Below are 26,642 nucleotides of genomic sequence, written 5' to 3' on the forward strand. Positions count from 1 at the left end.
TTTGAGCAAAGGCAGCCTTGGGAGACCCAGGTCTCCCTAGTGGGGGTTGCGGTGCAGGCAGGATGGCATCACAGGCAGGATCGCAGAGGTCACAGGTGTGCTCAGCTCTGAGCACACTCCCACCAAAGAAAGGGGCAGCAGAGGCTGACGGCTCCTCGGGTGTGGGGTGCTGTGCTCCGCCCTGCCCTCCACAAGCTGGGAGAAGGAACAGCAAGCACAGGGCGGGTGATGCAGCGGGGCGAGACAGGGCTCCACCGCCAGAGCCCCGTGCTGGGGTGCGGGGGCTCACCCCACCCCTGCACAATGCTCTGGCCCAGAGGCACAGGGCAGCGAGGGCTTCTGGGATGAGTGCAGTCTTGGGGTAAGGGCCTCGGCCGTGGGGTCTACATCCTCGTCCCTGACAGGATCTTGTCCAGTTCCTGACCCCTTGGGGAAAACACTGATGTCATCTTTGGCCCCAGGATGCCACCTTCTTGCCAAGACTCAGATCTTTCCTCATCTCCAGAAACCCTGACCGGACCCCCAAGGGGTCTTGTTCAAAAGCCCCCCAAAATGGACAAAAATGATGAGGCCCCTCCTGCCCCCACAGCCTTTTCCTCTTCTGGGAAGGTGCTTCGCTGCCCGCCGTGGCCTCCATCCCAGTGGTGGCCCCAACCTCGGGACCTCAGGGCATGGGGGTCCGTGTCCACCCTGCGGCAGTGCCTCCGGGCCGGCCATAGAGCCCCGAGATGGAAGGGGGGCACTGTGTGCAAGTCCTTTAGGTATCATGAGGCCACTGGGTGACACCTCACACCTGCCCCTTTTTAGGAGGAACAGGCCTCCTTCCTTTTGGGGACTGAAGAGTGATTTCTTATATTGCTGTTGACAGACTGAAGCTGGTGGTGGCTCCTAAGGGCTGGGCACCTTTCTGCAGCCAGTGGAAACAGCCCCTGGGGCATTCCCGCCCCCCCACACACACACCCCTCTGCCGGAGCAGCCCCACAAGCTGCCCCACGCCAGCAGACAGTGCTGGGTGAGCAAGCGTGGGAAGGGCAGGCGGCCCAGTCAGAAGAGGCCCGGACAGCCCAGAGGAAATAGTCCCTACTGGTGGCTTTCAGGCACCGAGGCACAACAGGGAGGGGTAAACGCGAGCTGTGCGGCCAGCACTTGCGGTGCTGGACAAGCCAGGAGGCTGCGATACAGGTGGCTGGGAACATGCCCGCCCCCGCCTCTCCTCCACCACGGGCCCCTCCAAGGGGCAAGATGGAGCCCACACTGCCAGCCCCAGAGAGGACCACAGACCACTGAAAACCAACATTTTATTGAGCTCACCCCTCAGAAATCTACTCCAGCAGATTTTCTCTTTGCCGTGGGCATCACAGTCACAGACGGGGGTGTGACCAGCACTCCCCCCGCTGCCCACAATATGGCCAACCCACAAGAGGAAGGCTCCTTCTGGGGACAGGCCACTGCAGAATGGGCTGGGGCCGGGAGAGCAGTTAACCATAAAGACCCCAGAGGTATAATTCATCTCTTACAAAAAAAAAAAAAAAAAAAAAAGAAAAAACAAGTATGAAACCTCAGGAGTGTCCCAGCACTCAGAGTTTAAATATAAAAAAAGGGGTCATAAGAAAACAGTTAAAAAGACAACAAAACCAACAAGGCCACCTCCAGGGTGGTGGTCCAGGGGGAGGGGCCCAGCCCCACCCCCGCACTGGCCAGCAGCACGTCACTGGAGGAGGTGGAGGCCCCAGTCCAGGAGCAGCACCAGCAGCAGCAGTAAGGACAGCTTGCGCCCCCGGGTGGGGGACACCTGTAAGACAAAGATGGAGAGAGGTGAGGGCCGCCAGCCTGGAAGGTGCCTGGCTCATTCTACAGCTCGCCTCCCGTGCCTGCTCTGTGCGTAGGACTGGGGTGGAGAAGAGGAAGTCAGGTAAGGTGGGGACATGAGAGCACCTCGCTCAGAACCGGAGGGGTCTGGGACAAGGAGACCAGAAAGATGAGGGCAGGAGGGGCAGGAAAGGAAAGTGGCCCTGAGGACACGGCAGAGGCGGGGAGGAGGCCAAGGCACCTGCCCTGGGCGGATGAGTGAGAAAGGAGACAGGCCTGCCAGGCGAAGGCGCACCCGGCAGAGGGAGACGCCTGAGCGCGGAGGGGAAGCGGCCAAGACCCCCGAGCACCCGAGCACCCGTGCACCCAGCCAGCGAAGCAGGAGCCTCAAACCCAAAGGCCTTTGGGACCAGGCAGAAGTAGAAACGGGTGAAGCGGGCAGGACCGCAGGGAGTGGCAGGGACTGTGGCATTGGGAGAGATGTCCCATGGAGCGGCTGCTCCAGACCTCCGGACTGTCCCAGCTTACCCTGTCCCTGAGGGTCAGGAAGCTCCAGAACCTTCTGTTTCCCCTGAGGTTAGTGAGTCCATCCATAAAACTTCTAAGAACACCCCTCAGGCCTGTCTGGTAGGTGAAAGCCAAGCTGTAAGACAAATGGGAGGGGGCGGGGCCATTACTGTGGGACAGGGGCCTATCTCCCTGTCCCCCCCCACCCTCACGCACGGCACCCTCACGCCCTTGTCTGGGTGGTTCCATCAATGACCACCACCCTCCACGGGCTGCTTCTGGTCTTAAATCCATCTGATTTCCTGTTTCCTTCCTCCCCCGCCTGCCAGGCCGCTGTGGTTGGCGTTGCGTCCTGGAGCTGGCTGTGGCAAACACGCCATTGTCCACACGCCCACAGAGCAGGTCCAGGAGAGCAGGTCCTCTTTCGAGAGGAGCTTTACTTTGACAGAGGCCTGGGCTCGCCAAAGGCAGGCTGCTGCCCTGGGGAGCAAGCGACTACATCGATTTTGGTCCTGGTCTCGAAGAGCAAGGTTTCTATGCTGCCACCTTGACCCCTCCTGTGAGGTCTAAGAACCCGCAGGGATGCTGGCAAATCATGGACATCGAGTGTCATTGGGAGAGATGCCTGGTGCAGAGGACTCTGCCAAGGACACACGGACAGCACCGCCAGAGCTCGCTCAGTATGTCCTGTCATTTTAAGTCAAGACCCTTTGGCTCGACACGGGAAAGAGGGAACGGGCTCAGGTTCTGCTCTGCTGCCAAAGCAGGAAGAACGAGGTGGCAGCAGACCAGCTCCAAGAGCTGGCGCCTCCTGGCAGGGAGAGCGAGGGTTCCCGTCACTTGGGAGTGGAGCCACATCCCCCTAGGGCCTCCCGCGGGCTGGTCACCTGTACACCGCCATCCAGGGCAGCTCGGCAATGCGGGGCAGCGTCCACCTCACTTCCATCTCGTCCCCAATGAAGGCCAGCCGCATGGCCATCTCGTGGGGGATGTCCCTGTGGAGAGGGGTACAGGAAGTCAGGGGTAGGTAGTGCCAGTGACCCTCATACCCAGACCCACCTGGCCATCAGGCCACAGGTTCATGGGGCACAGAGCAGGGCGAGAAGCAAGCAATCTTCACATGCCCCTGCTTGGGCTCCCCTACTTTACTGCAGAAGCAGTCAGCAAGTGCCGTGCACAGGTGCACACTCCCTGAAGTGTGGGAGCGGGGAGCAGGGGGCTTCGGGTTTGGTCTGAGCCCTTGGAGGGGGTGGGGGCAGGGAGACACCATGGGCAGTGGGGCGGGGCCGGGGGGGGAGGGCTCTGAGCCCTTCCCACAGGCGTCTGAGCTCACTCCTCTCCTCCTGAGGGGGAGCTCTGGGGCCTGCTCCCCTGACTCCAATCCTGAAATCACCCGTGTCACCACCCTTCTCAGAAAGGAAGGGCTGACGGCCCACCTGCCCTGCCCCCCACTCTCAGTGAACCCTGGGTCCCTGACGGAAATGGAGGCGCACACTCCCACCCATTCTCCAAGTCGGCCTCTCCCCTCCCCCGTGGGCACCTGGGCGGGTGTCAGCCCTGCTCTCAGGGGTTTGCCCACACATTCCATCCCGGTGACTGGGCAGCTGCCTGGGAATTCCCAGAGAGGCCGCCCAGCCCAGCCCGTGCCGTCTACCGGTCTCCCGGGCTCCATGCTCTCTCTACTCCAGGGGGGCCGGCTGGGGGCTTGGAGGGCTGGCTGGCAATCAGGGAGGGGGGCTTAGGTCCCATCTGTCTGCCGACACCTGTGGGGCCTCAGGAAAACAGTGCCCCGGCCAGCCTTCTCTTACCTTACTGTCATTTACAAGTTGGAGGAAAAAGGCAGATTTTTGGGCCCCTCCAGTCCTAAAATCGCAGCCAGCCCCAATCCCCACGTCTAAGACCTAATGACTACATTGAGTCCTGAGGCCCAAAGCAGGAGGGGACGTCTGGAACCCTGGGACTGATCCGTGGAAAGTCTCCGCTTCGCCACCCTGACAGCCAAGGCCAGGAGCTGCCCTGAGGTGGCCTCAGGCTACGTCAGCGCCATCTCTTAGGAGGCCTTGATGAGGTGATCCTGGTCAGGCATCACCTGTCCCAAGGCCGTAAGTTTGAACCATCTCATGGCTGGTGCCCAAGGTCCTCCCTGGGACTGTGGACAGACTGGATGCTCTGAGGGGACTCGGGGAGCTGGCATCAGAGCAAAGCTTCCCTGCCCCAAGGCACCTGCCCCCATATCACACCTGGGGAGTTTCCAGTCTGGAGCCCTTCCCGGAACCCAGGCCGGCTCTTCCAACCACACCCCCAGAGGTTACTGACCAGGAACCGGGTGGGCGGGGCCCTCAGAGGGCTTCTGAGACTTACCCGTAAGGATGGGGATTGTAGTGCTGGAGGAGGTTGGTCATGCCGGGAGGAGACTGGGCTTGCAGGCCATGCTCCTGCAGGAAGGTGCACAAAATGAGGTTCCTGGAAAGGGGCATTTCTCTGGGGGAAAAAAAAAGAGACACACAGACTGACTGATGCCCAGAACCATGCGATCGGGGGTCTCAGTCACCTCACCTCTATCCCGCCCACTCTTTCTCGGCTAAAGCTATCATCAGCCTTCCCCCACCAGCTCCCCCAGACTCGAATCCTGCAGCATGCTGGCTACGTGCCCCTGAGCAAGTCACCCTGCCTCTCTGTTGTTCTCCGTCATACATCTTGCAAGTCAGGGATCTCGAGGTGACTTCTCTTGGTGAAAAAAAGAATCAGGATACATAGAAGAAAGGCTCTAATACTGGCCCTCAAAAGACCAGTAAACCCAGGTGTGTGTTGTCAAAACAGTGCACTAAGGCTGGGCCCCACCAGGAGGACAATTCCATGGTGCCGCCTGTTGCCCACGCCTGCTACTTCCCTTGAGCAGGCGAAGCAAACGAAGGCAATGAGGAGAAGTCACCACCCACAATCCCAGTTCCTGGACGGAGGCCGCTCTCTTCCCGTCTCCGCTTCTAAGCACATATGGACACCACACACACACACACACACACGCACACACACACACACACCTTCAAACCGGGGTGTAAGCCACTCATGCATACGCCATTTTATAACCCTTCTTCACCTCACTGTCTTGGTGCAACCGTTACCTCTCCACGCCCCCCGGCTCCTTGCTAACAAAATCATTTTCCTCAAGGTGGCCCTGAACCCTTCCTTGTTCATCTAAACCAATAAGGAATCTTTCTTTCCCAGCATGCTTTGCTGCTAGTGCTGGGCATGCAACTGGGTCCCGGTCAATGAGGTCTCAGAAGTCTGATGCGGGGGTTGAAAGGGAGAAGACCCAGCCTGGGCAACTTCTCTCCCCCTTGCTGCCTTCAACACAGGGTTCAAGTGAAGGCTGGAGCTGCATTGGCCATTTTATGACGCTGAGGTGCTGAGTACAAGAATAAATAACATGCTCAGAATACCGAACGGAGGGGTAGAGAGTTGGATCTGATGGCATGGCTGGAAACGTAGAAAAAAATGCAAGCCACTGACGGCATGATGTGTAGAAAACCCAGTTTGTTCAAATCACCATTCATCGATTTTCCTGTTTCTCCAGCCAAAGGTCTTCCTGAGCATTACGACTGTGAATTCCCACATCGGTCAATGTTTGCATCGTCACTTGCGATAGCTGCGTAGGACTCTGTGACCTGGGTTCACCATAATCTAACTTACACTGTACCAGAGAGCCTTACGCCCAGAACGGAATGACGAAGGATATGGCTCTGGAACCAAAGGGCCTGAGTTCAAGTCCCCGCTCTGCCACTTAGCCATGTGACGCCACTCATTTCCTCATCTGTGAGGTACCAGCGGCCTCTCACTTGGCTGTTGGAGGATGACATCAAGGGACTTCCTTCAAGCACTCGGAGCTGAGTCTGGGACACTTGAGGGGGCAGGCGCGGCCTATCATAAGCTTTATACTTCAATCCACTTTCTTACAATAATGTCCTGAGTTTTTTTTAAAACGTCTAACTCCTCACATTTGCCTGCACCGAACCCAGAAAAGACAGAGCCCCAAGTCTCTTTGCTCCCAGGCCAGGGGGGACCAGTGTTTACCCCTGAAGAACAGGCAGGACATGCACAGCATTCTGCACGGACACCCAGGCCAGACAAGAGTGTGCATTAAAGGGGCATGGCGGGGCATGCAAAGGCAAGGCCGGGGCCCATGGGAACACGGAGGGAAGCTGTGAGACCTACAGGCGTCCCAGGGGAGTCTAGACAGGTTAGTCTCAAGAATGTGCCCAACACACATGCAAAGGGATGGACATGTTGGGATGTCATCAAGGGAACACACAGGTATTAAGGGTCTAGGGAACTCTGGCCTTTGAGAAGGAAACCACACAAGGACAGCATTATTCTGGAGAGAATACAGGCCCAAAATGTGTCTCAAAGAGAGGCTGTTTGAGTTTCCTAAGAGGGAAACAAGTCTTATATCTGTTCCAAATGAAAGCCAAACACAGGAGCTACGCTGGAGAAATCAGACGTGTAAACATAGCCACAAAGAGCCCGGGGCCTGACATATGCCACCCGCACCTGTCAGGACAGCACCTTCTCCCTCCAGCTGAAAGGAGCTGTCAGGTCAGACCTGGTGGGTGGGGGGAGGGTGGCCCCCAGCGTCCGCAGGGGGAGGGGTGCTGCCACCTGCTAAAGGAACCTGCAGGCAAAGTGTTAAAAGTATGCAGGCCCGAGACCCAGGGACTCCCCCAAACCATCAGGCCATCACACAGGTACAGGGAAAGTCACGGTGACATTTCTAAGCGCCCCCAAAATACTGTCGGCAACTTAAAATACCCAGCACAGGAAACGCTGTGGGTACATAATCTCCACACGTTAGTTCCTGGGAATGCTTGGTGGCAGTGAAAAACGAGGAGGTGACGCTAGATCCATCTACATCACACACAGGGCTGTCAGACAATACTTAAGGGAAAAAGCAAGTATCAAAACGAATATGGCTGGAAGCCACTTCGGTAGCCAGAGCTGACTTTCATCCATTTGCCTTTTAATGGGATTGGTGAAGTGGCAAACCCTGGTCCCAGGCGGCTCCGATGCCCACCCACGGGGCCTTTCAGCAACTGTTTGTTTAAAAGAGAAAGAAGGGGGGTGGGGGGGGGGCAGTGTACACTAGTACAAAAAGAGCAAAATGATAAGTCGATTTAAGCTAGAATTAAACTGAGTCTACGGCCATGCCACCCTGAATCCGCCCGACCTCGTCTGATCTCAGAAGCCAAGCAGCATCGGGCCTGGTCAGTACTTGGACTGGAGACCGCCTGGGAATACAGGGTGCTGTAGGCTTTAAAACGAAAAAATAAAAAAGCAAATCGCAAATGAGTCTTAGCAAGCTACAGGAAACTTCTAAGAGAATCAACGTGTGACATTCAAACCAGCAGAAGAAAATGTGATTGTTTTAACGAAAGAAAGGAAAGCGAAGCTTTTTTAGCAGAAAAGAACATGTAGAGAACCAGTGACTAAAACTACCAGGAGTTTCGAGGTGGCCAGATCCAAGATCGACATACCGAAATTAATCACATCCTCACGAAGCAGCCAGAAATATAGTGGGAAAGAAATACGTACTTACAGAAATACGAAGTCTAAGAATGAATCTAATAAAAGATGCTTAAAATCTTCACGGAAAAAATTTTTAAACTCCATTAAAGGACATAAAAGACCCAGACAAATCGAGATGACTCTTGTGGATGAGATGTTTACAACGAGGCATACTGTGAGTGGAGTGTGTACACATGTACTTGAGCTTGCCTCAGGGTGGGCCGTAAGGAATTGTGACCGGACTCGGTGTCTATGCAAATGACCGTGTCCCAGGGAAAGCGCCCTGGACCTCATTTGCATCCGCCTTCTAGCTCTCCCTCCCCCCCACCCCCCCCTCCCCGAGCAGGGGCCTGCTCTCTTCCCAGAGGCTGTGCCATGCTCCCCTGGAAATCCCCGCTGAAAGGGGCCTCAAGGGGACTTCGCTAGACATGTAGCCTGAGCCTTACCTTGACCCACTGTCCCATTATCCCTCGGCCCCCAACAGACAATCCGTCTTTCTTTCAGCACCAAATGGGATGAGGAGCCCAAGTCCTATAGGGACAGGAGCCTGACCAAGGACAGTGACCACTGGCAGCTTGGCCAGGCTGGAGTTGAGGCCCGAATGTGTCTGACTAGCTCTCGGAGTGGAGAGCGTGGGGGCGGGGGGGATGCCTCCCCTGGCAGACTGAACTGTTCTGGGGCAGGGCCTGAGTCTGTACCTTTCTGTGGGTCTCCCAGACACTGCTGGACCTCCCCATCTGAGCCATCATCCTGGACCAGACAGCAGACTGTCCCTCGGGCTCCAGATTCCCACTGAGCTGGGGTCCAAGCACCCACACTCCAGAAGGGCAGTGGGATCTTGGTCAAGGCACTGTTTCCTTATCTGTTAAGTGGGAATAATGGTCCCAAACTAACAAGGCTCCTTATCCAGGCAAGAACCAGCATGAACCACCTGTTACAACCCTGGCTGATGTTTGAGCATCTAGTGTCGTCTGTCCGGCACCAACAAGCCCTGTGTAAGGATCCTCATTAAATGCTCCCCAGCCAGACATGATATTTGAGTGGGAGCGCTGAGTGTGCTGGGAACTGGAGTAGCAGCCTCCCACTTCTAGCTCCGCCCAGCTGCCCCGGCGCCCTGGTGGAGGGCCAGTGCTGGACCTGTTCTTGCTACCTTGGTTCTCTCTAGTCTCCAGCTGGGCTCTCTCCAATCTAATTCCTAAGCTGCTGCCTCCTATCTGACCCTGTCACAGCTCCACTCGACTCCTAGTCCCCTCGGGAGTCACGCCGCACTGCTATCAGCACCCCTCGCTTCTTTCCCTGGCCGCTTCACCAGCCTCAGCCCTGCCACCGTCACCTTGGACCCTGTCCCTGCCACACCGAAGACCAGGCGCTTCTGTAACTGTGCCCCAACAGGTCAAGCCTCCAAGACTTTGCATGGACCGTGCCTGCTGGTTGCCGTCCTCAGCCTCCCCTTACTGGCCCGTTCCTAATGGTCCCTAAAGAACTCAGCTCTAGCAGCCCCTTCCCAGATCCCAGAGTCGGGCTCCCACAGCCCCCCGCTCTGCTCCCTTCTATCTGCAGCCAAACACACTGGCCGTCGCTGTTTCTCCATCTGCGATGGCTTACGGCATGGACTCTGGAGCCAGGCTGCTGGGTGGCGACCTTCTGCATCTCCAGTTTCCTTACTCCTCACCGATACCCGTTTCACAAGGCGGATGCGAAGGACAAACCGACAGAACCGTGTTAATGTGCCTGACACAGAGCAAACAGGTAACAAGACAGGGGCTGCATGTATTCTTAGTCTCTGGTCCCCAGCGAAGAGCAGAGAAACGTCTGTCAAATAACTAGACAAAGCCGAGCGCTGAGGCCGCGGCAGCTGCAGGTCCAGAAGCCCTGCCTGGTTTTAAGCATCTATTTTTTCCAGCAGATTTGCAAACGAGTGGTTTAAAACACTCCTTTGGTGAAAGGAAGGCACACCTAACCCTGTGTCCCCACCCGGGCTGCAGCCGACACTCTTAACCCGCCTACACACTCAGTGGAAAAACCAGCCAGGAACCCTGTGTTACCCACAGAGGCCAGGATGCAAATCTAACCCGAGACGGCCGCCCCCACGGCCGTGAGGACACCTGCGGAACTCAGGACACAGAGGGACGGCTGGCCCTGGACTGGCCAGTCTGCTCTGAGCAAACAGCTCTGCCCTTGGACCAGCTCCCGGCTGAGCTCAGTTTCCAAATCAGGGACTGGGAAAGGCGATCTCTCCCCAGGGGTTGCTTCAAAGTCAAGTGAGTAGAGATCCCTCAGCTGGTGCAACACGTAGCAGATGTTCAGCAAAAGACAGCAAGGTCAAGGCTACGGGAGGAGGCAGGGGAGGGGGCTCAACCTCCTGGTGGGGAACCCTCAGACCCAGGTGGGACTTTGACAATTTCTATTTCACAGGTGGGCAAACCAAGGTCCAGAGGGTGGAAGAGACCAAACGGGTCACGGGGAGGGTCAAGAGAGGAAGGATGACTCTTTCCAACGGGCCGCAGGTTCACGCGCCTCCACCCTACACACACGCGATGGGATGCAAACAGCTGGCCCCTCCTTGGAGGGTGGACCCTCAGTCTCCCCAAACCCAGCCTCGTCCCACGTCAGCAAAGCAGTAACAGCTGATACCTTTGGGGCTCCATCGATGCCACCTGGTCACTAGAGTCCTAGGTGCCAGGACACTGGCTGCTGGGTGGGCCCAGCTGGGACATCCTGGTCCCCGGTCTTTTCCACTGGGGTTTCCCACCCACACTCATCCCAGCCACCGGCCCTGCCCCTCCCAGTGCTCAAGCAGAAAAGCCCTGACTTCAGCAGGACAGACCCAGGTTCCAGTCCCAGCTCCACCACTGCCGTGCGACCAGGACCTGAGCCAAGCTCAGAGAAGGCTCTCCCGCCTGGGGACAGCACAACCTCCAGGACTGCCGAGAGGGTAAAACCATGCGACACTGGCCCCTCAGGGGCTCCAAAGCTGGTTGAAGAACCAACAGAGGGAGCAAGAAGCCAGGCAGCAGCCAGGGTCCCCGACCCTCACCGCGGACCGACCCTGGACCGGCCAGTTCCTGCTCCTCTGGAGATCAACTTCACAAGGACAATCCATCAAAGTCACAAATGCACGTGACCTTTGACTTCCAGAAACGTATCCTGCATAAACCCCCACACATACCAGGCAGCCCCGAAAAAGATGAGCAGTGGACCTGTAGGAGCACTGTGGCTCCAAGAGCACAGCAGGGAGGGAGTTTGTCATTAACTGTGTAAACACAAAGGCATCACACAAGCTTCTGTCTTCACAGACCACCTCCTGAGGGAGAGAGCAGGGAAGCGTCTCTGAGACAGAGGTGGGAGGAAGACTTAATTTTTACTACGTGCTTTTGTCTTCCTAAAGTTTTACTACCATGTACGACGCGCTGGTTCAAGAAAAGCAAAAATCACTCTGTTTCAAGTGAACAGCTTGACCTGGTCTGAAATGGAGATGTTGGTCTTTAAGGTCTATTTCAGAAATCAAGCACCCAACCCCCACCACCTCCTCCCGCCCCCTCACCACCTGGCAGAGGAACTACAGCCTCCAGCCTCCGCCGTGTGAACCTGCAGATGCCCAAGGCAGCGCGTTTGAGGCTGACTCCCGTTAAGTGATGGAAAAGTAACTGGAGGGGAAAAAAAGGAGGAGAGAGAAAAAGGAGGTAGAGGGAGAGAAAAGCTAAGGACAGAGGTATGTCAAGCAAAAAGAAAGTTGAAAATTCACCTTGGGGCGGCAGGGTGGGGGGGTCACTAATTTGGAACTCAGCCCCTTAGAATGGACCTTTGGAGCCACAGCCATTCAGTAGTGCTACCCCACCCGCAGTAAAGCCCTCCTCCTTGAACCACAGGGACTGGCCAGATCCACCTTGAACCTAGATGCAGGCAGAGCCATCCACTGGGGTGGGGTGGGCGGGGACAAGAAGTCTCGCGTGGCGTGGCTTCCAGCAGCCTCACCAAGCACTGCTCTCATGGCCGAGGGCTCCTGGTGACCCCACATCATTTGTATTTGCACCTACTGAGTCCCGCCTCCCTCAGGAGGGGACTGTTTGCCCCATGCCACCGATGGAGGGCCTGAGAGGGTGAGGAAGGAAATCCAGGGCCTCTTGGCCATACACTACCACCCACGTCCGGCTCCAATATGCACTGACCCGGCAAATGGGCCGATACACTCAGACAAAACTCAGACCAACGCGTCATTATTCCTGATAGCACCCTGCCCTCTGAGCGCCTGAGGGGTGAGGCTGCATGAAAACGAAGGTAAACCACGTGTGTGCCCATCCAGCATCGCATAGCACTTTACAGTTTTAACTCCATGGGAGGGAGGAACATCATCCCCTCCTTACAGATGAGGAAGCTGAGGTTTGGCAGAGAAGGGTTTGTCACACATCCGAGGGGGAGGAGCTATATTAAACGTGGTCTTTAACCCCAGGACATACTTTCTTTGTAGCTGCAGTTTAGGTCAAAGTTTGGCTGGAGCTGCGCAGGTCCGATTCAGCTCTAGGTCCTAAGGTCGCCCCGCCTCCCGGACCTGACTCAGGGAGCTAGGGAGCCCCTGCTCAGGTTAGCAAGGCACAAAACCCAAGCCCTTTTCCTCCCCCAAATCCACACAGGCTGGCCGCCACAAAAATGGAAGGACGTGAGTCTCTATGTAGGGAAGTGGCAAGAAGTCAGTGAGCTGCTGAGTGACAGACACAAGCAAGATGAGAAGCCAGCTGTGACACCATTTAGGCGAATGTATACATTTCACTGGTTACATGTTATATGTAAATGGAAATGCCCGGAAGATTTGCAAGAAAATGCGTCACCTGATAGCGCTACTGAGATCTGGAGATGCCAGTGGACTTCAAAGGTGGTTGGCAAGGGTGGAGGAACAGGCTTTCATTCTACCTCCGGTGAGAGTATCATTACTTCTGTAATTAAACATGTCACCCCCTCACTGCAAACCCCAGCAATACCTTTGTAGGCTTTGTACTATGTGATCCTGGGTACGTGGCCGCCTCTCCACACAAGGATCCAACAAGGGATGACAAGGACCCTGGGGCGAAAGTCAAAGCTTTCGAACCTTGACACCCTCGGAGCGTTGCAAAGGGGCAAGGCGGGCAAATCTTCATACCTCCAGTGAAAGACTTCGCTGAGTTTTTCAGATTTCACAGCGAACCCTTAGGAACTTGGAGAGAAGCAGGTGTGCTGGTGTTTGTGCCCGCCCTTATACCTGCCCCGTGTGACAAAGCCGTTTCCACTTATTTCATGTCAGGTTATGTCGAAGAGAGTTGGCCCAAAGGGTCAACGTGTTTCTCCCTCGTCAAAGAATGCCAGCTTGGCCCTCGGTCTGGTGCAGACCCAGACAAGCGGCCAAGAGCGCCCTGGAGGAAAGTGGCAGTGCCAAGCGACACACGGCTGGGGCCTAGGCCAGTGTGGCCATGTGACTTTGGACAAATTCCTTAGCCCCTTAGGGACCCCCGATCCCTCACTGGGGAGAGTCTTTTATATCTCTTCCTTCTGGAACATCTATGAGAATACCTCACACTGTAGAGTGTAACAGATTCATAATTCTCTGGATGACTGATTTTGGATATAACTTTAAATCAGTTTGCTGTGGTCTGCATGTTTGTGTCCCTCCCAAATTCGCATGTTGAAAACCTAACGGCCATGCGGATGGAATCCGGAGGTAGGACCCTCGGGAGGCTCTGCTAACTGGATTAGTGCTTTTCCGGAAGAGGTCCAGGAGTGCTCCTTGCAGGAAGTCTGTGGCACCCCGACCTTGGACTTGCAGCAGCCACACTGTGAGATATTAAAATTTCATTGCTTATGAGCCACCCGTCCTGTGATATTGTCATAATAAAGGGCTCAATGAGATGAGCACAAAACGGGTGGGGGAACAAGGCAAGAAAAACCTGGGGGGCCCATTGTGCAAGTCATAGGCAAGTCCCAGTCAACCGAGTCCTCGTGCAGGCCAGAAAGGGGACCCCTCTGCTTTCCCAGGACCATTATCCGTGTGCCCAGATACCACCTGGTCTGCGGTTTAAGTTTAAAAAATACGTATTTAAAAAGTATTTAAAGTAAGTGAAGAATTAGTCCCTACTGAGCCCAGATGTAGGGGTGCTCAGAGAGGGGGAACCCCAGTGTCTCCTTCCTTCCAGATTGGGGTCTCCTCTCAATGTCTTCTGAGGGGGCTCTCAGTTACTCACTGGATCCTCACACACACACACACACCCACCCACATACACACACAGTCAGCAATCTTGGGGGTTCCCACTTCCTCACTGGCACAAGGCCCTTTGCCCCATGGGGCCAAGCCTCCCCAGACTCACCCCACCCTTTTTGAAGCCTCAACCCCACCTTTACATCCTCCCGCTGCCTGCTACCTGCTCCCTCCTCAGGGCCTGGCCCAGAACTCAGCTCCTCCCCACCTCCCTGGATTCAACTGCTCCTCATCTGCCTGTCCCAGCACCTTGGGTAAACAGCTCTGCATTGGGCACTTAGCCCATTAAGGTCTCATTAAATGTTTACCTGCCTGTCTGCCCCAGCTCGGTGCCGGGATCCAGTGAACTGAGCTTGGGGGCGGAACCAGACCACACACTGTAAAACAGAATGGGGGAGCTGGGCTCACAGTGACAGGCAAGTCCTGGCTGGGGGACCCTGGACTGGACACACCCTCACTTTCCGTGAAGGACAGGCGTGAGAGCCCGGCAGGGAGTGGAGTTGCGGGAAGGAGGCACCGTGCACGCACGCTCTACAGCAGGTGCTCGCTAATGGGAAGCCACGTCCAGTGAGTCAGGCGCTCCGGAGAGCGCCACACCCATGCCCAGCACCCAGGGTCAGACCTGGGTGTCCCTGGCTCATCGTCTGTACGTGGTGAGTCCACAGACATTGCCCTCACTTCGCAGAGCCTCTTCTGAGCTCCAAGCCACAGAAACACACAGATCACTTCTCTTGGGAAAAGAAAACAAAATCAAGAACTCTCAACCTAAAATCTCCAAAGCACAGTGAGCACCCACAAACAGCCAGGTGGGCTTTTCACTCTAGAGCTTGCATTTCCTCTGAATCTGGGTGACCGCGTGTCTCCTCCCACCTCCAGAAAAACAGGTTTACCATGCAGTGCCCAGCAAGGCCCAGTGGGTGTTTTGTGTTGTCACATCCTAATATTGACACTAGGAAAATCAGCTGCCCTCCCCAAGCCCGCCCAGTGCCCTGGCCACCAGGCCTGGCCTTGCTCCTGCCTGTGGGCCAACGAGGAAGGCAGGCCCTGGCCTTATCTGCCTACGTTCAGTTATTTCTTCCCAACCCACCGAGGCAGGACAAAGAGATGAGGGGGCGGCTGCACACGTCCACCCTGGACCCGCTGCAGGCTTCCTGGTGGCAGCCAACAACAAAACCAGAGCGTGCCGGGGACTTCCTTGAAACCTCTTGGAATTGTTCTGAGCAGAGAGAAAAACAGCTGGACTCTCGTGGGATCCACTGTGTCCGCGGTAGGGGAAGCAAGAAGCCATTAATTGTCTACACACTTAATAGCTTCACTACAAACAGGATGCTTTCCAGGGAGAGGGAAAAATGCCTCTGAGGTCACAGCGTCGACACCCGGCTAGACAGAGCCCTTCCCCAAAACCCCTTCTGTTTATTAGAGATGACGAGAGATGGCAAAATGGGCTAACACTGCCCTCTGGTTCCCCTGCAGCTCAGCAAACCCGCCTGTTACACCTACTAAGCACTAACATGGACAATGACGTGCTACAGCCTTCGATCTGGCTTCTCCTCCGCGTGCCCAGACTGTAACTATGAATTTTGAGCTCCCGTTCCCACAGAGCTGCAGGCTAGCATAAGACACACCAAGTGAGCCAAAGCGGGCCATTTTACATTGTCTTTAGTGTCCTGAAGACAGTAAAATAAGGTCCTCAGACAGAGGAGCTGGTGGGTGTGGGAGGGCTGCACCTTTAGACGCACTTCTCAGAAAAGGTGGCAATTGAGCTGAAATGGCAAATTAGGATGAGTGTGACACCCACAGGGACCATGCTCAGCATACTCCGTTTGTTTTAGGTCTCACACCAGCCCATGGAAGGTGGCACAGGATCCCGGCTGCTTGGATTAATATTCCCACTAAGATCTTTCTCACCAAAAAGAAAAAAAAAAATGATCAACTAATGGTCAACTTAGAAGATTGACTAAGTATGTTCCCTTGCTCAGGGGGACATTCTGAGCCACTGGCTGAAATGACAGCTTGGAAGCCAGTCTCCCCCAGGTCACTTCAGACATTTTAAACCAAAAGCAAAAACAAACTTGCTCAACCTTATGTTGGTAAGGTTGGAAAAGCCACAGCTAAATCATTCAGTGACACTCCCCTGTGACCTTGCGATTCAGATGATGGTGGGAAATCCCCAAATCCTGGTAAGAAGAGAAGAGTGGAAAAGAAATGAGAAGGCAGGGAAGAGTAACACCACACAGCAGCCGGTATCAACGCGGGGACCCAGGCCCAGCCACTGCCTCAGACAGGTCTGAGGACACGTGCAGAACAGTGCCAATGAGTACAAAAATGTGCTAGTCCTAAGAATTTCTTCATAAGGCATGCCCAAAATAAGTAGAAACAAAGTCAAGCATTAACTCCAGGGAAGCTGCTAACACTTGGGTGGGTGATCTCTACACCTGGTGGGATACCTCATGGACCCATTTTAAAGAATGAGCAAACTGAGGCTCAGAGCTGTACTACAAAGTGTCCCAAGGGAGGGTTTTGGCTTGGCTTCCACAACATGGCTCTGGACTGCTACGAGACAGCAGTCAAGCTGCCTCTTGCAACTTGAGTCATAGTTTCTCCACCTGTAAAATGAGTCCCGTCCTGGGAAACCCACCAGCACAGAGCTCAACAGTCTGTCCCCTGCCTAATGGGGGAAAGATGGGCTGAGAACCTTCCCCCCTCTTGGGGAGCTGGGGCGAAGCAACCGAAGAAACCGTTTCAAGAGCCCAGAAGCAGCAGGTGCTCGAAAATGTTACAACAGCAGCAACAACAACAAGAGCTCAAAACACAACAACAACGTCCCGCCCCCCCGGGGTGGCTCATTCTAGCAAAAATTACAGTAACAATGAACGGCTTACAAAGCGATTCGCACCCAGGAGGCCTGAATGCATCGCGAGACCCTGAGCCCTGATCTCCCCCAAGAGCTTGTATGGGCCCAAAGGAGCAGGCGGCGGGACCCCTGACGGTCACCAGATGGAACGTGCCCTGCGGCCGCCCAAGCGCCGAGAGCTGGCCGGCCGCCTCCCGGTTCCCAAGACCAGGCCGCGGGGCCCCGAACGGTTCGCGCGCCGCTGCCCGCGGGCGCACCTGTGCAGAGCGCACCTGTGCAGGTCGCGGGCAGGTGGGGTGGTGGCCGCGCCCTGCTCGCCCAAGTTCCTGCTTCGGACTTCCCCCGCGTGCCGTAACGAAGCCTGTCTCCGGCCCTCCGCAGGTGCGCGGCCACTCGGTCCCGGCTGGGGCAGTGCCCGACGCCATCTTCTCGTCTTTTAGTGGACACCCGGCCCGCGGATGACAGTCTCGCGCCCCGGCCGGGTGCGCACGGCCCCCTAGGATGTGAGAGCCCGGCCCCCAGAAGTCGCGCAGGAGGGCGGAGCGGGGCCGCCGGGCACCCGGCCCTCCCGGCGGGGCGCAGACGGGCCGCCCCATCGAACAGATGCGGAGACTGAGGCCAGCTGGGCCGCGACTGGCGCCCCCGCCCGCGGGGACGTGGAGCCCACTCCAGAAAGAGGCCGTTTCGGAGCCAGGGTCCCGAGACACCGCCCGCAAGCGACACACCCGACAGCTGCCAGGGACAGAAAAACCAGGCCACGGGTCCCCAACGTCCCAGCCGCTCGGCACCCAGGGCGGCACCCTGGGCGCTTACCTGCCGGACTCAGGCTGGGCGGAGGGGGCGGGCGACAGCGGGGTGAGGGCCCCGGCGGGACTCGGACTCACCTCACAGTAGTGGCGGTGGCGGTGGCGGCGGTGGCGATGGTGGTGGCGGCGGCGGCGGCGGGACCGATGATGACGGTGCCCGGAGCGCTCCAGCCAGGAGGCGTATTGTGTGCCGCTGGCAGCCCGCGCGCGACCATATAAACTGCCGGCCCCGCCCCGGCCCGCCCCCGGGCCGCCCTTCCCGCCCCGGCACCAGGAATCCCGGACTCCAGGTACGAATTGCAACGAGAACTGCTACAAGTGTAATTTGTGTACTTGTTTACTTCTCTCTGCCTCCTGCTACTTGAAAGCTTGTCTTGTCGCGCGCCGTGTTTTCCCAGCACGGGCGTGCGCACACCTAGGAATACGTGTGGATGAATCCACAGGCCGAATTGAGGTTTATAATCCGGGATCTTTATGTGGACTACCTCCCTCGCCCTCAAAGCAGTCCTAAGGGCTTGGTGCTTTTTTCAAGCCCATTTTACCAATGAGGAAACTGAGGCTCAGAGGGGAGGAAATGACTCCGTGAATTCAGGTGCTCCAATACTTGTGCTCGGTGCTCTTGGTGCTGGCAGCTTCCGGAGTTAGGTTTTGTTTTGTCTTTTCGATTTTTTTCTTGCAGTAGAATACGCATCACGTGAAATTTACCATCTTGATCATTTTAAGTGTATTGTTCAGTGGCATTAAATACATTCATAATGCTGAGCAACCATCACCACTATCCATCTCCAGAATGTTCCATCTTGTAAAAACAAACAAACCAACCCTGTACTCGTTAAATAATACACCCCCTCTCCTCTCCCCCAGGCCCTGGCAGTTAGGCATCCTGAAGCCTATTTCACAAATGTGAAAACAGAGACTCACACTTTGTTAGAAACAGCATCAGCAGCATCCTACCCAAGCCTGGGTCTTCTGGCCCCCCTCCTCACACTCCACCTCCTCACCCTTCCAGCTCCACCACTCACCACACCCTCATTCCCCTGCTTCCAATAGTGGGGCCTACCTGCCCTACCCGGGGGCTCCTGGGCCCTGGGGGAGAATGGGGGGCAGAACCTTGACCCTAAATTTCCCAGAGAGAGAAATCAGAAAGGTTCTAGGTGGAGTTTGACCCAGCCCTAGGGCTGGTTAAGGAGGGGCCGGTAGGGTCTGTTTTGGAGGGGGAGGAGGCATGCTGGAATTACAAAGTATCCATTGTCTCAGGAACTCAACAACAAGGCTTGTTTACCCCAGTCCTGCAGGGGAGCAGCAGGGGTCCAGGGGGGCTCCCCTCCCCCTAGCCCTGCCATTTTGCTACCTGTTGGAGCTACCCTGTGCCTTCCTCCCACCTGTGGAGTGATGACAGTGTTACCCACTTTTCCCTGGGTGTTCTCCTCTGTAAAATGGCACGACAGCACCACCCCCACCCCCAACCCCCTTGCCCTGGCTGGGCTGCAGGCAGGGTCAGAAGAGATAGTCCGAAAACGTTTAGTAAACTCTGTAGAATTTAAGCTTCAAGTCCCCTCCCACCTTGGGTGCTCTTCTGGCTCTTTCCGATGTAATCCTTTCTTTAAGGGGCCCCCCAAGTCACATCATCTCTTAGATCACCCTGACCCCTTGCTAATAGCCGCAGGGTGCCTTAGAGGCAGGAGAGAGGAGCCTACAAAATAGGGGCGCGCTCTCCAAAAACACTATGCAAATGAAAAAACACAGACTCAGGGGAGGCGAAGACACAAGGTCTCCTGGGCCAAAGAGACCTGATGTGTTTCAGAATGCCTCCACATGGATCTCGAGGCTGAAGGCACGGTGCCAGGCACATAGTAGGTGTTCAGTAAACATGAGCAGAGCAGATGGAGGAAGGAGGACAGTTGGGGGACAGATGGGGGATAGAAAGCCCCAAGGGAGGGGTGGGTGAAAATATTTGCCTTGCAGGGCCCCAAGATAAGATGCTGATGAAATGGAAGTGAAGAGGAAAACATCTTTTGAATAAGAATGGGGCCTGTGGAAGGCCTGGGCTTCTTATCAGTCCAAAACAGGCCCTGGGTCAGATTGCGAATGATAATGGCAATACAATAATAATGGTAGCTCCCCCCATCTGTTCAGGTTCCCCAACCTCAGGGGGTAAACACTTTCTATTGTCTCCTGCGATCCTCACCATTGCCACCATTGCCCGGTGAGGCTGGCCATCCTCACGTTGCAGACACCAGAGCACTCGCCAGGGTCTGCACACAGGCAGGTGAGAACCTGTGGCCCCGTTTCACAGATGAGGAATCTGAGGCTCTGAAAAAAGGAGGCCAGAGACCACCCGGCCTGTGGGCAGCAGAGGCAGATTCCAACTCCGGTCTACACCTCCTGCAGCGCCCTTTCCACCCCTCTACAGCTGGCCCCCAGACATCCCTTTCTCCATTGAGATTTGCTGGCCATCCCCAGGATTATCCCGCTGGGTGTGATGACCCAGTGGGGCAGCCCCTTTCTTCCCTGGGGGCTCCCATCCCCAGCTGAGAGGCCATGGCAGGCCCCTCAGCTCACGACTTAGGTTTTGGACTTCATGTAACTTTGGGGGGGGGATGATTCCTGTAACAAGTGGCACCTATGCTCCCGAGCAGGGAGGTTGATTAGTGATGAAGTCTAAGAATCTAGGAGAATGACAGGTGGGGGAGACAGTGGGAATAGAGCGCTGAGCGGCGGCGCAGCACAACCAGCACTCAAGGAAGTAAACTTGGGAGAAGTGAAGAAAGCTTTACTGTAAAAGAGGTCGAGAGTGCTTGAGGATGTGACTTTGAGAACTTGAGGAGGGAGTGCAGGCTGAGGGAGCAGGCCCACCCACAGGCCCAGGGAGCGGAGGGGGAGCGGCAGGTGCTGGCCTCAGCATCCAGGGCTCATCTGGGGAAGCCAAGTGCTGGCGCAGGTTCTCAATGGCCCTGTTTTCCACTTGCCATCCCAGACTTTTGTCCCCAGCTTCGGGACACCTCATCTGGTACATCCTCCAGCTTTGAGAGAGGCTTTGGAATATCAGGAGAGACCCATCAAAGGACTTCCCCGTCCTCTCCAGAGCTGGCCCGAGCTCCTTACCCGGAACTAGAGCAGCCAGCCCGCCAGCTCCTCCCTGTGGCATTTCACCGGCGACTGCCCGGTGGACGCCTCCTGGGGGACCCTCGCAGGGCAAAGGCCACCTAGAGACTAGTGTTGCCTGGGTGGTTCACTCAGGAGCTGGGGTCCCTGCACTTTATCTTCCTCCGCGCCACCGACTCACCTGTTTGTCTCGCGTCTGGCTCCCCGCCCCCCACACTGAGACTAAGCCAGGCTTGGCTTGTTTACCGCTCATGCAGTAGGTGCTCCCTCAATACCTGCAGAGTAAATAAACACAGGAGGGCGATCCCCTCCCTCTGGCCCTCCTTTCCTCTAACACTCAGACAGTTCTCCCCCAAGAAAGACATTTTAAAATAGCTGCTTGCCGGCTCGCAGCTTCCATTTCTCTGAGGCGGAGGAGCGGGATAGGAGGCGCGGCCGCTCGGAGCACGGCCTGGGGGGGGATGTGCGGTCTGCTGTTGATCTGGGAGAGAGGGGACATTTCTCAGAAACCTATGGCCGTTGGTCCCCTTGGGCCAACGTGGTAGTCCGGGGTGGGGGCACCGTCCCTTTGTGCGCTGGGGCGCCGGGTTCACAGACCCGAATCAGGCCAGCCGCGCCTGGAAGCGCTGCCAGGCAGGCGTGGGCTCGCTGACCACACGGGTCGGGGCAGGGCTATGTGACCCTGCGACCAAGGGGCCCCAGGTCCGGGGACTGGTTTCTCATGAATATAGTGCGGCAGCAGAGAAGCCGAAAGGACGGCTGTGGCCCAGCTCTGCCCTCCGGGATCACTCACTGGGAGGGTCTGGCTGCTGTGTCTTGAGGACGCGCAGGCGGCCTCGGGGAGAGACCCACGTGGGGAGGAACAGCGTCCAGGAGGTGGGTCCTCCAGCCCTTGTCCGGCCTTCGGGTGGCTCCAGCCCCACCGATGTCTGGACTGCAGCCTCGTGGAGACCCTGAGCCAAAGCCACCCAGCTCCACTTTTCCACAATTCCTGACTGTGACACCGTGTTCATTGTTGTTTTAAGTCACTAGATTTGGCTGTCATTTGTCACGTCATTTGTTACGCAGTGACAGGAAACTAATATTCCCCGTATCTGATTCTCCAGCAAATCTCATCGGCGTTCTTTGTAAAATACATCCTGGGCCTGCCCACTTCCGGGGCATCTCTCACCCGGGCTGTTGCCATAGCGGCCTCTCGGGTCTACCTGCTTCCGTTTTTGCCTTTCTACAGTCCAGCCTGAGTCCCGGGGTTAAACTAAAACTCTGACCTTGTTCGTCCATTGCTCACACCTTCCCATGGCTCTCTACCTTACACAGAGTGAAAGCCAAAGTCTCGAAGGCCCTACCTAATCCAGCCTAATTTTACCTTTTCGGCTTCATTTTCTATAACTCTCCTCATTGCTCATTCCATTCCAGCCACGCTGGCCTCCTTGCTAGCCCTCAAACACAGGTTCACGGCTGCCTCGGGGCCTTTGCACCTGCCCGATCGCTCTTCCATCTGATATCTGCAAGTTCGCCTTCTCATCTCCTGAAGTCTCGGCTTACATGTCACCTTCCCCAGGAGGCCTTCCCTGAGAATCCCACTTAACACTGCAGCCCTCGACTCCGTGGAGTTCTTTATTACCCTGTCCTGCATTTATTACTCTCACACACACAACAGTTTATTTCTCATTTTTGTTTATTGTCTGTCTCCCCAACTGGAATATAAGCTGCACAAGGACAAGGATCTTTGTCTCTCTTTTTTCCCCTTTTTTCACTGTTGTACCCCCCGGGTCTAGAACGATGCCTGACACATAGTAGGTATTCAAAAATTATATGTTGAAGAAGTAACAAAATACAAATGACTGGAAAATAACTGATATTCACCTTCAGGAGCGATTCTAGACATGTAAACGAAAATATTAACGAAATGTCCCTTTGCCCCCAACGGGAACAGTTCAGAAGCTTGTGGGGACACGTAAGGGCAGGCATTGCGGAAGTGGCCTTCCCCGTACGTGAGTGGGTACGGGAGGCTCCACGAGGACACAGACCCCCTTTTCACCACGGTATCCCCAGCACCTCGGACGGCTCCTGGCACTGAGTTAGATGCTCAATAAAAGTTGATGGATGGACACAAAAATAAATGAGTCTTTCTGGAAGGTAGTTTGGCAATTTCAAACAAAAAACTTAAGAAGGTGCTTTCCTTTTCAGCCAACAATCCCGGTTTTGAGCATCTTCTGGCAAATGTAATTAAACTAGTTTCCACATACGTGTGTATGAGAGTGTGCATCGCAACTTGTCCATCCACTCACTCATGCGCCCCCTAAATTCTGGGGAGACAGCCGCAGGTAGATAGTCAAGTTTTCTGCTCTTCTAAGGACTGAGAGAGATGGATAAACAAGGCAAAATCGAATGTGAGAAACAACCTAACTGACAAGCAGGGAATAAACGATGCCCTACTACGCAGCCATTAAAAGTCTGAGTGTGCTGTGTTAAACGAAAAAAAAAAAGGTTATAGAATAGTAAGTACTATAGGAGTTGATTTAAGTTGAAAATATTTTTTTTTGGCCTTGAAAGGTCTGTAAGGGACACACTAGAAGGTCAAGGGTAGGTAACAGGTGTGGATATTAAGTGGTCTCTTTTTTCCCTCTTGTACCTTATTTGCGATTTTTTTTGCAACAAACATATATTACGTTTCTGGTCATAAAACAATAACTTTTTTATAGACATTATGTTGAGTGAAAGAAGCCAGGCACCAGAGAGGACATACTGTATGATTCCATTTATATGAAGTTCAAGAACAAGCAAAAGTAATCTATGGTGATAGAGGTGAGACTAATGGCTACCTCTTGAGGTGGGGGTGGCGTTGGCTGGGGTGAAATGGTTGGTAGTCACAGGAGTCTGTACGTATGTAAACATTCATTGAGCTGAATGCCTAAAGTCTGTGCACTTTTTGGTAAAACTAAACTCAATACTGCAAAATAAAATCAAGCAAAACAAAGCACAATGAATCAGACTCGAAACAGCCAAGAGCGAGGATTTTAATTAAGACCCAGATTTATGGCTGCCAGGGGTAGTTGGCAGGCTGAGCCCATGGTGGAACCCGAGAGCTGGCCAGCTCTGCTGGTGACAAGGATAGTATCACAATTGAAAACAGGACCAGCACATTTCAGAGCAGATTACAGAGGCTTAACCAGCCAGGCCACTCAGCTCAGTGCCACAGTGATTTAATAGACACGCGTTTGGGCCAAAAAACCAAATGGCCAGTGTGACCGAAATAACCTAATCTCAAGCAAGCTGTCAGGGAGATGGAGAACAGGCCCCCACTCCATCAGACAATTCCAGGAATCCGGGTCAGAGAGGAGGTGATATCTGCTCCCGAAGCATTGTGGTGGCCCTGGGCAGCAAGCCGTGAACATCCTGCAGTGATGGCCACCGCCGTCCCCTGCCAGGAGCAGGCTCAGGCCTCAGGTTATCGCTCAAGTCAGATCTAGCTCAGGCCTCAGGTTATCGCTCAAGTCAGATCTAGCAAGAGGGACGAGTCCCACGTGGGTGTAGGCGGGAAGGAACCCCAGTCCTGCAGAATCTCTTTCCACCCAGAGATAACATCCCTTCTGACAGCTGAGTTTATCAGCGTGATAGCAGCTCTTTTCAAAACAATAGCAGCAATCCTAGCGGCTCACGTGGCCCGTACTCAACGAGGATGGGCTGGCCGTGGTGTCAGCGGCCACTGCTGTCCACACCTCTGCTCTGGGGGCGGGGACACCCTAGGGAGACCTGGTTCATAAGCCCCAAGAGGGCAGGACCCGTGCTGGATTTCACTCTCCGGTACCCTTCCTGGAGGACCGTGCAGACACCGTTTCACAGATGAGTGAATTTCCCCTTGGCCGTACCTGTCGTCCTCACGACAGCCTTATGGGATGAGCGGTGCAGTTCCCATTTTACAGAGGAGGAAGCTGAGGCCAGGCAGGCGAAGTGGCGCCCTGAGGCCGGAGCCAGCTTCTCGTCCCAGGCCCGCAGGCTCCCCTACCTCATGACTGCTAGTCACAGCTGCCCACAGTCCCCTTCTCCTACTTGGAAGCATGAGGAGGATCCAGGGACAATAGCATTTTTGACTTTTTTTCTCTCATAGAACATACTTTTGATTTAAAGTTTTGCAGTTGTGTCCGTCCCCCCGCCCCACCTCTGGGACATGTATATGGTACTATGTTCCAACTAGTAACAAAAGAAATTCAAATTAAAGCGACAATGACACTGCTTGACATTGGAGCCTCTGATGATACACTGCGCTGTGCGGGGAACCCGTCTTCATGGGCGCTGGTGCTGGGACCACGCATAGAGCCTGTTAGGAGGGTGACCTGGTGAATACCTCGAAACGTGCCCAACGTGCCTGTTCTTTGACCCGGACATTTCACTTCAGGACATTCTGGGCAGAAGGAATAGTATAAGCAAAGGTGTGGAGGTCAGAGTTCAAAGTGTGGACAGAAATATTTGACAGAAAAAGCGAGTCTGGCTCTTTGCATCGGAAGGAAGGGAGCTGCTGGCCACGCCGGGAGGCAGGACTCGCCTGTCCCCACAATAACTGGGTCAGGGGCTCCGTGAGCAGAGTGAGCTGCGGGAGAAGTCGGGAGGGGAGTCCTGAGGGTCTTGCAACCTGGTGGGGCTGGACGTGGCTCAGTGCCTGCATTTGCCCACTCACAGCTTTCGTGTTATTTTTCCTTCTCTGTCATCTGGTGAAGTGCACACGAAGGGCCCGTTTCACAGACGAGGAAGCTGACCAGAGAGGCTCAGCCACAGGCCCAACGTCATACAGCAAAACCCCAGTTTGAACTCAGGCGCGTCCGACTCTCAAGTCACTCATTTGTTTGTTCCCGAACCTCCTTGTGGCGTCTTCCCTAAGCACTGTGACTCTGTGAACAACACAGGGCGTCTAGAGCCCTCAGGAGACTCGCCGTCTTGGGGACAGTTGGAACTGGGAAAAAGCATCCAGTCAACTGTGTGGAGGCCTCAGCCCTTTCATACGTGACTCTTTGAGGGTGGCGAGATTGGAGCTTCTGAAGGAAGAAATGAAACTCAGTGTAGCTCAGTCAGGAGCCTCTGCCCAGGCGAATTCCCAGGGGGCCTGGGCCAGGTCTGTGTCAGCCCCAGATAAACCGAGGGGCCTGGGCCAAACTCCTCACCTCCCTGAGCCTCCGTTTCCTTTTGGGCTGAGCAGGGGTAAGAGTGTCAACCTCAGGGGTCCCCTGTGAGACATGCAGAGACTGTGCTGTGCGCCAGGCCGCAGCGCCCGCCTAGGCTGGGCGGCTTAGTTCAATGTGAGGAGCTCTCGCACCATCTCCTCCCCAACCCCTCCCCTGCTGCTTGCCACCTCCTACGTTTTTGTTCCCACTCCCTCTGTCCATAAATAACTGCCTTGGGTACAGTCTGGGGACGTAAAGTGTGCAGGGGCTTGTTAGAGTCCCCAGAATTGGATCCATCTGGGAGAGGTCTGGACCTTGGCCCCTCCCCTCCCAACCCCTCATCCCAACCCGCCAACCCTGCCGCAGGGTGAACGCACATGCACACGCACTCACGCATGCACACACACACGTGCACACACATGCACACTCGCCTATGCACACACGCACACACATGCACATGCACATGCACACTCACAGACACGCGCGCACAGCACATGGTCCTCATCTCAGTGTTTCTTTTTCATTAATAATGTATAATGAAACAATACTACTATGTCTAATAGAAACTGCCTGCTGTGCCTGGCTCCCTGCTGCGCTGTTCCCCTGCATCACCTCGTTAA

The 26,642-nt window shown here is 55.3% G+C and overlaps 1 protein-coding gene, 1 long non-coding RNA gene and 1 pseudogene across 5 annotated transcripts; 2 read left to right on the forward strand and 1 right to left on the reverse strand.

Annotated features, from left to right (window-relative positions):
- Positions 1-1,281: 1,281 nt before the first annotated feature.
- Positions 1,282-17,928, reverse strand: BIK (BCL2 interacting killer). 4 transcript variants are annotated; one of them, XM_039863250.1, is made up of 6 exons: positions 17,225-17,744; positions 9,054-9,056; positions 4,678-4,797; positions 3,204-3,311; positions 2,338-2,452; positions 1,282-1,792 (listed from the first exon to the last, which is right to left on the reverse strand). In XM_039863250.1, exons 3-6 carry the CDS (start codon positions 4,791-4,793, stop codon positions 1,709-1,711), a joined length of 423 nt encoding a protein of 140 aa, XP_039719184.1. In that variant the 5' UTR covers positions 4,794-4,797; positions 9,054-9,056; positions 17,225-17,744; the 3' UTR covers positions 1,282-1,708. The 4 variants fall into 4 exon arrangements, with proteins under 4 accessions (XP_039719184.1, XP_039719185.1, XP_039719183.1 ...); XM_039863251.1 differs by having other exon boundaries at positions 17,210-17,744; XM_039863249.1 differs by lacking the exons at positions 9,054-9,056; positions 17,225-17,744 and adding an exon at positions 17,837-17,928.
- LOC120602914 (uncharacterized) lies at positions 5,394-13,671 on the forward strand. Its single transcript, XR_005652906.1, has 3 exons — positions 5,394-6,909; positions 8,786-8,870; positions 9,436-13,671. It is a non-coding gene; the product is annotated as an uncharacterized LOC120602914 (long non-coding RNA).
- LOC120603032 (uncharacterized) lies at positions 7,505-7,623 on the forward strand (annotated as a pseudogene).
- Positions 17,929-26,642: the final 8,714 nt, after the last annotated feature.

This window comes from Pteropus medius, unplaced genomic scaffold (assembly GCF_902729225.1).
Source record: "Pteropus medius unplaced genomic scaffold, Ma_sr-lr_union100, whole genome shotgun sequence".
Taxonomy (NCBI): Eukaryota; Metazoa; Chordata; class Mammalia; order Chiroptera; family Pteropodidae; genus Pteropus; species Pteropus medius.

Bases quoted from the DNA above. Each gene is read 5' to 3' on its own strand.
- BIK (XM_039863249.1), bottom strand. From the start codon at position 4,793: ATGCCCCTTTCCAGGAACCTCATTTTGTGCACCTTCCTGCAGGAGCAT. The intron at 3,312-4,677 runs GTAAGTCTCAGA...CCCTCTCCACAG, and splicing joins TACAATCCCCATCCTTACGG to GGACATCCCCCACGAGATGG. The intron at 1,793-2,337 runs GTAAGCTGGGAC...TTTGTCTTACAG, and splicing joins TCCTGACCCTCAGGGACAGG to GTGTCCCCCACCCGGGGGCG.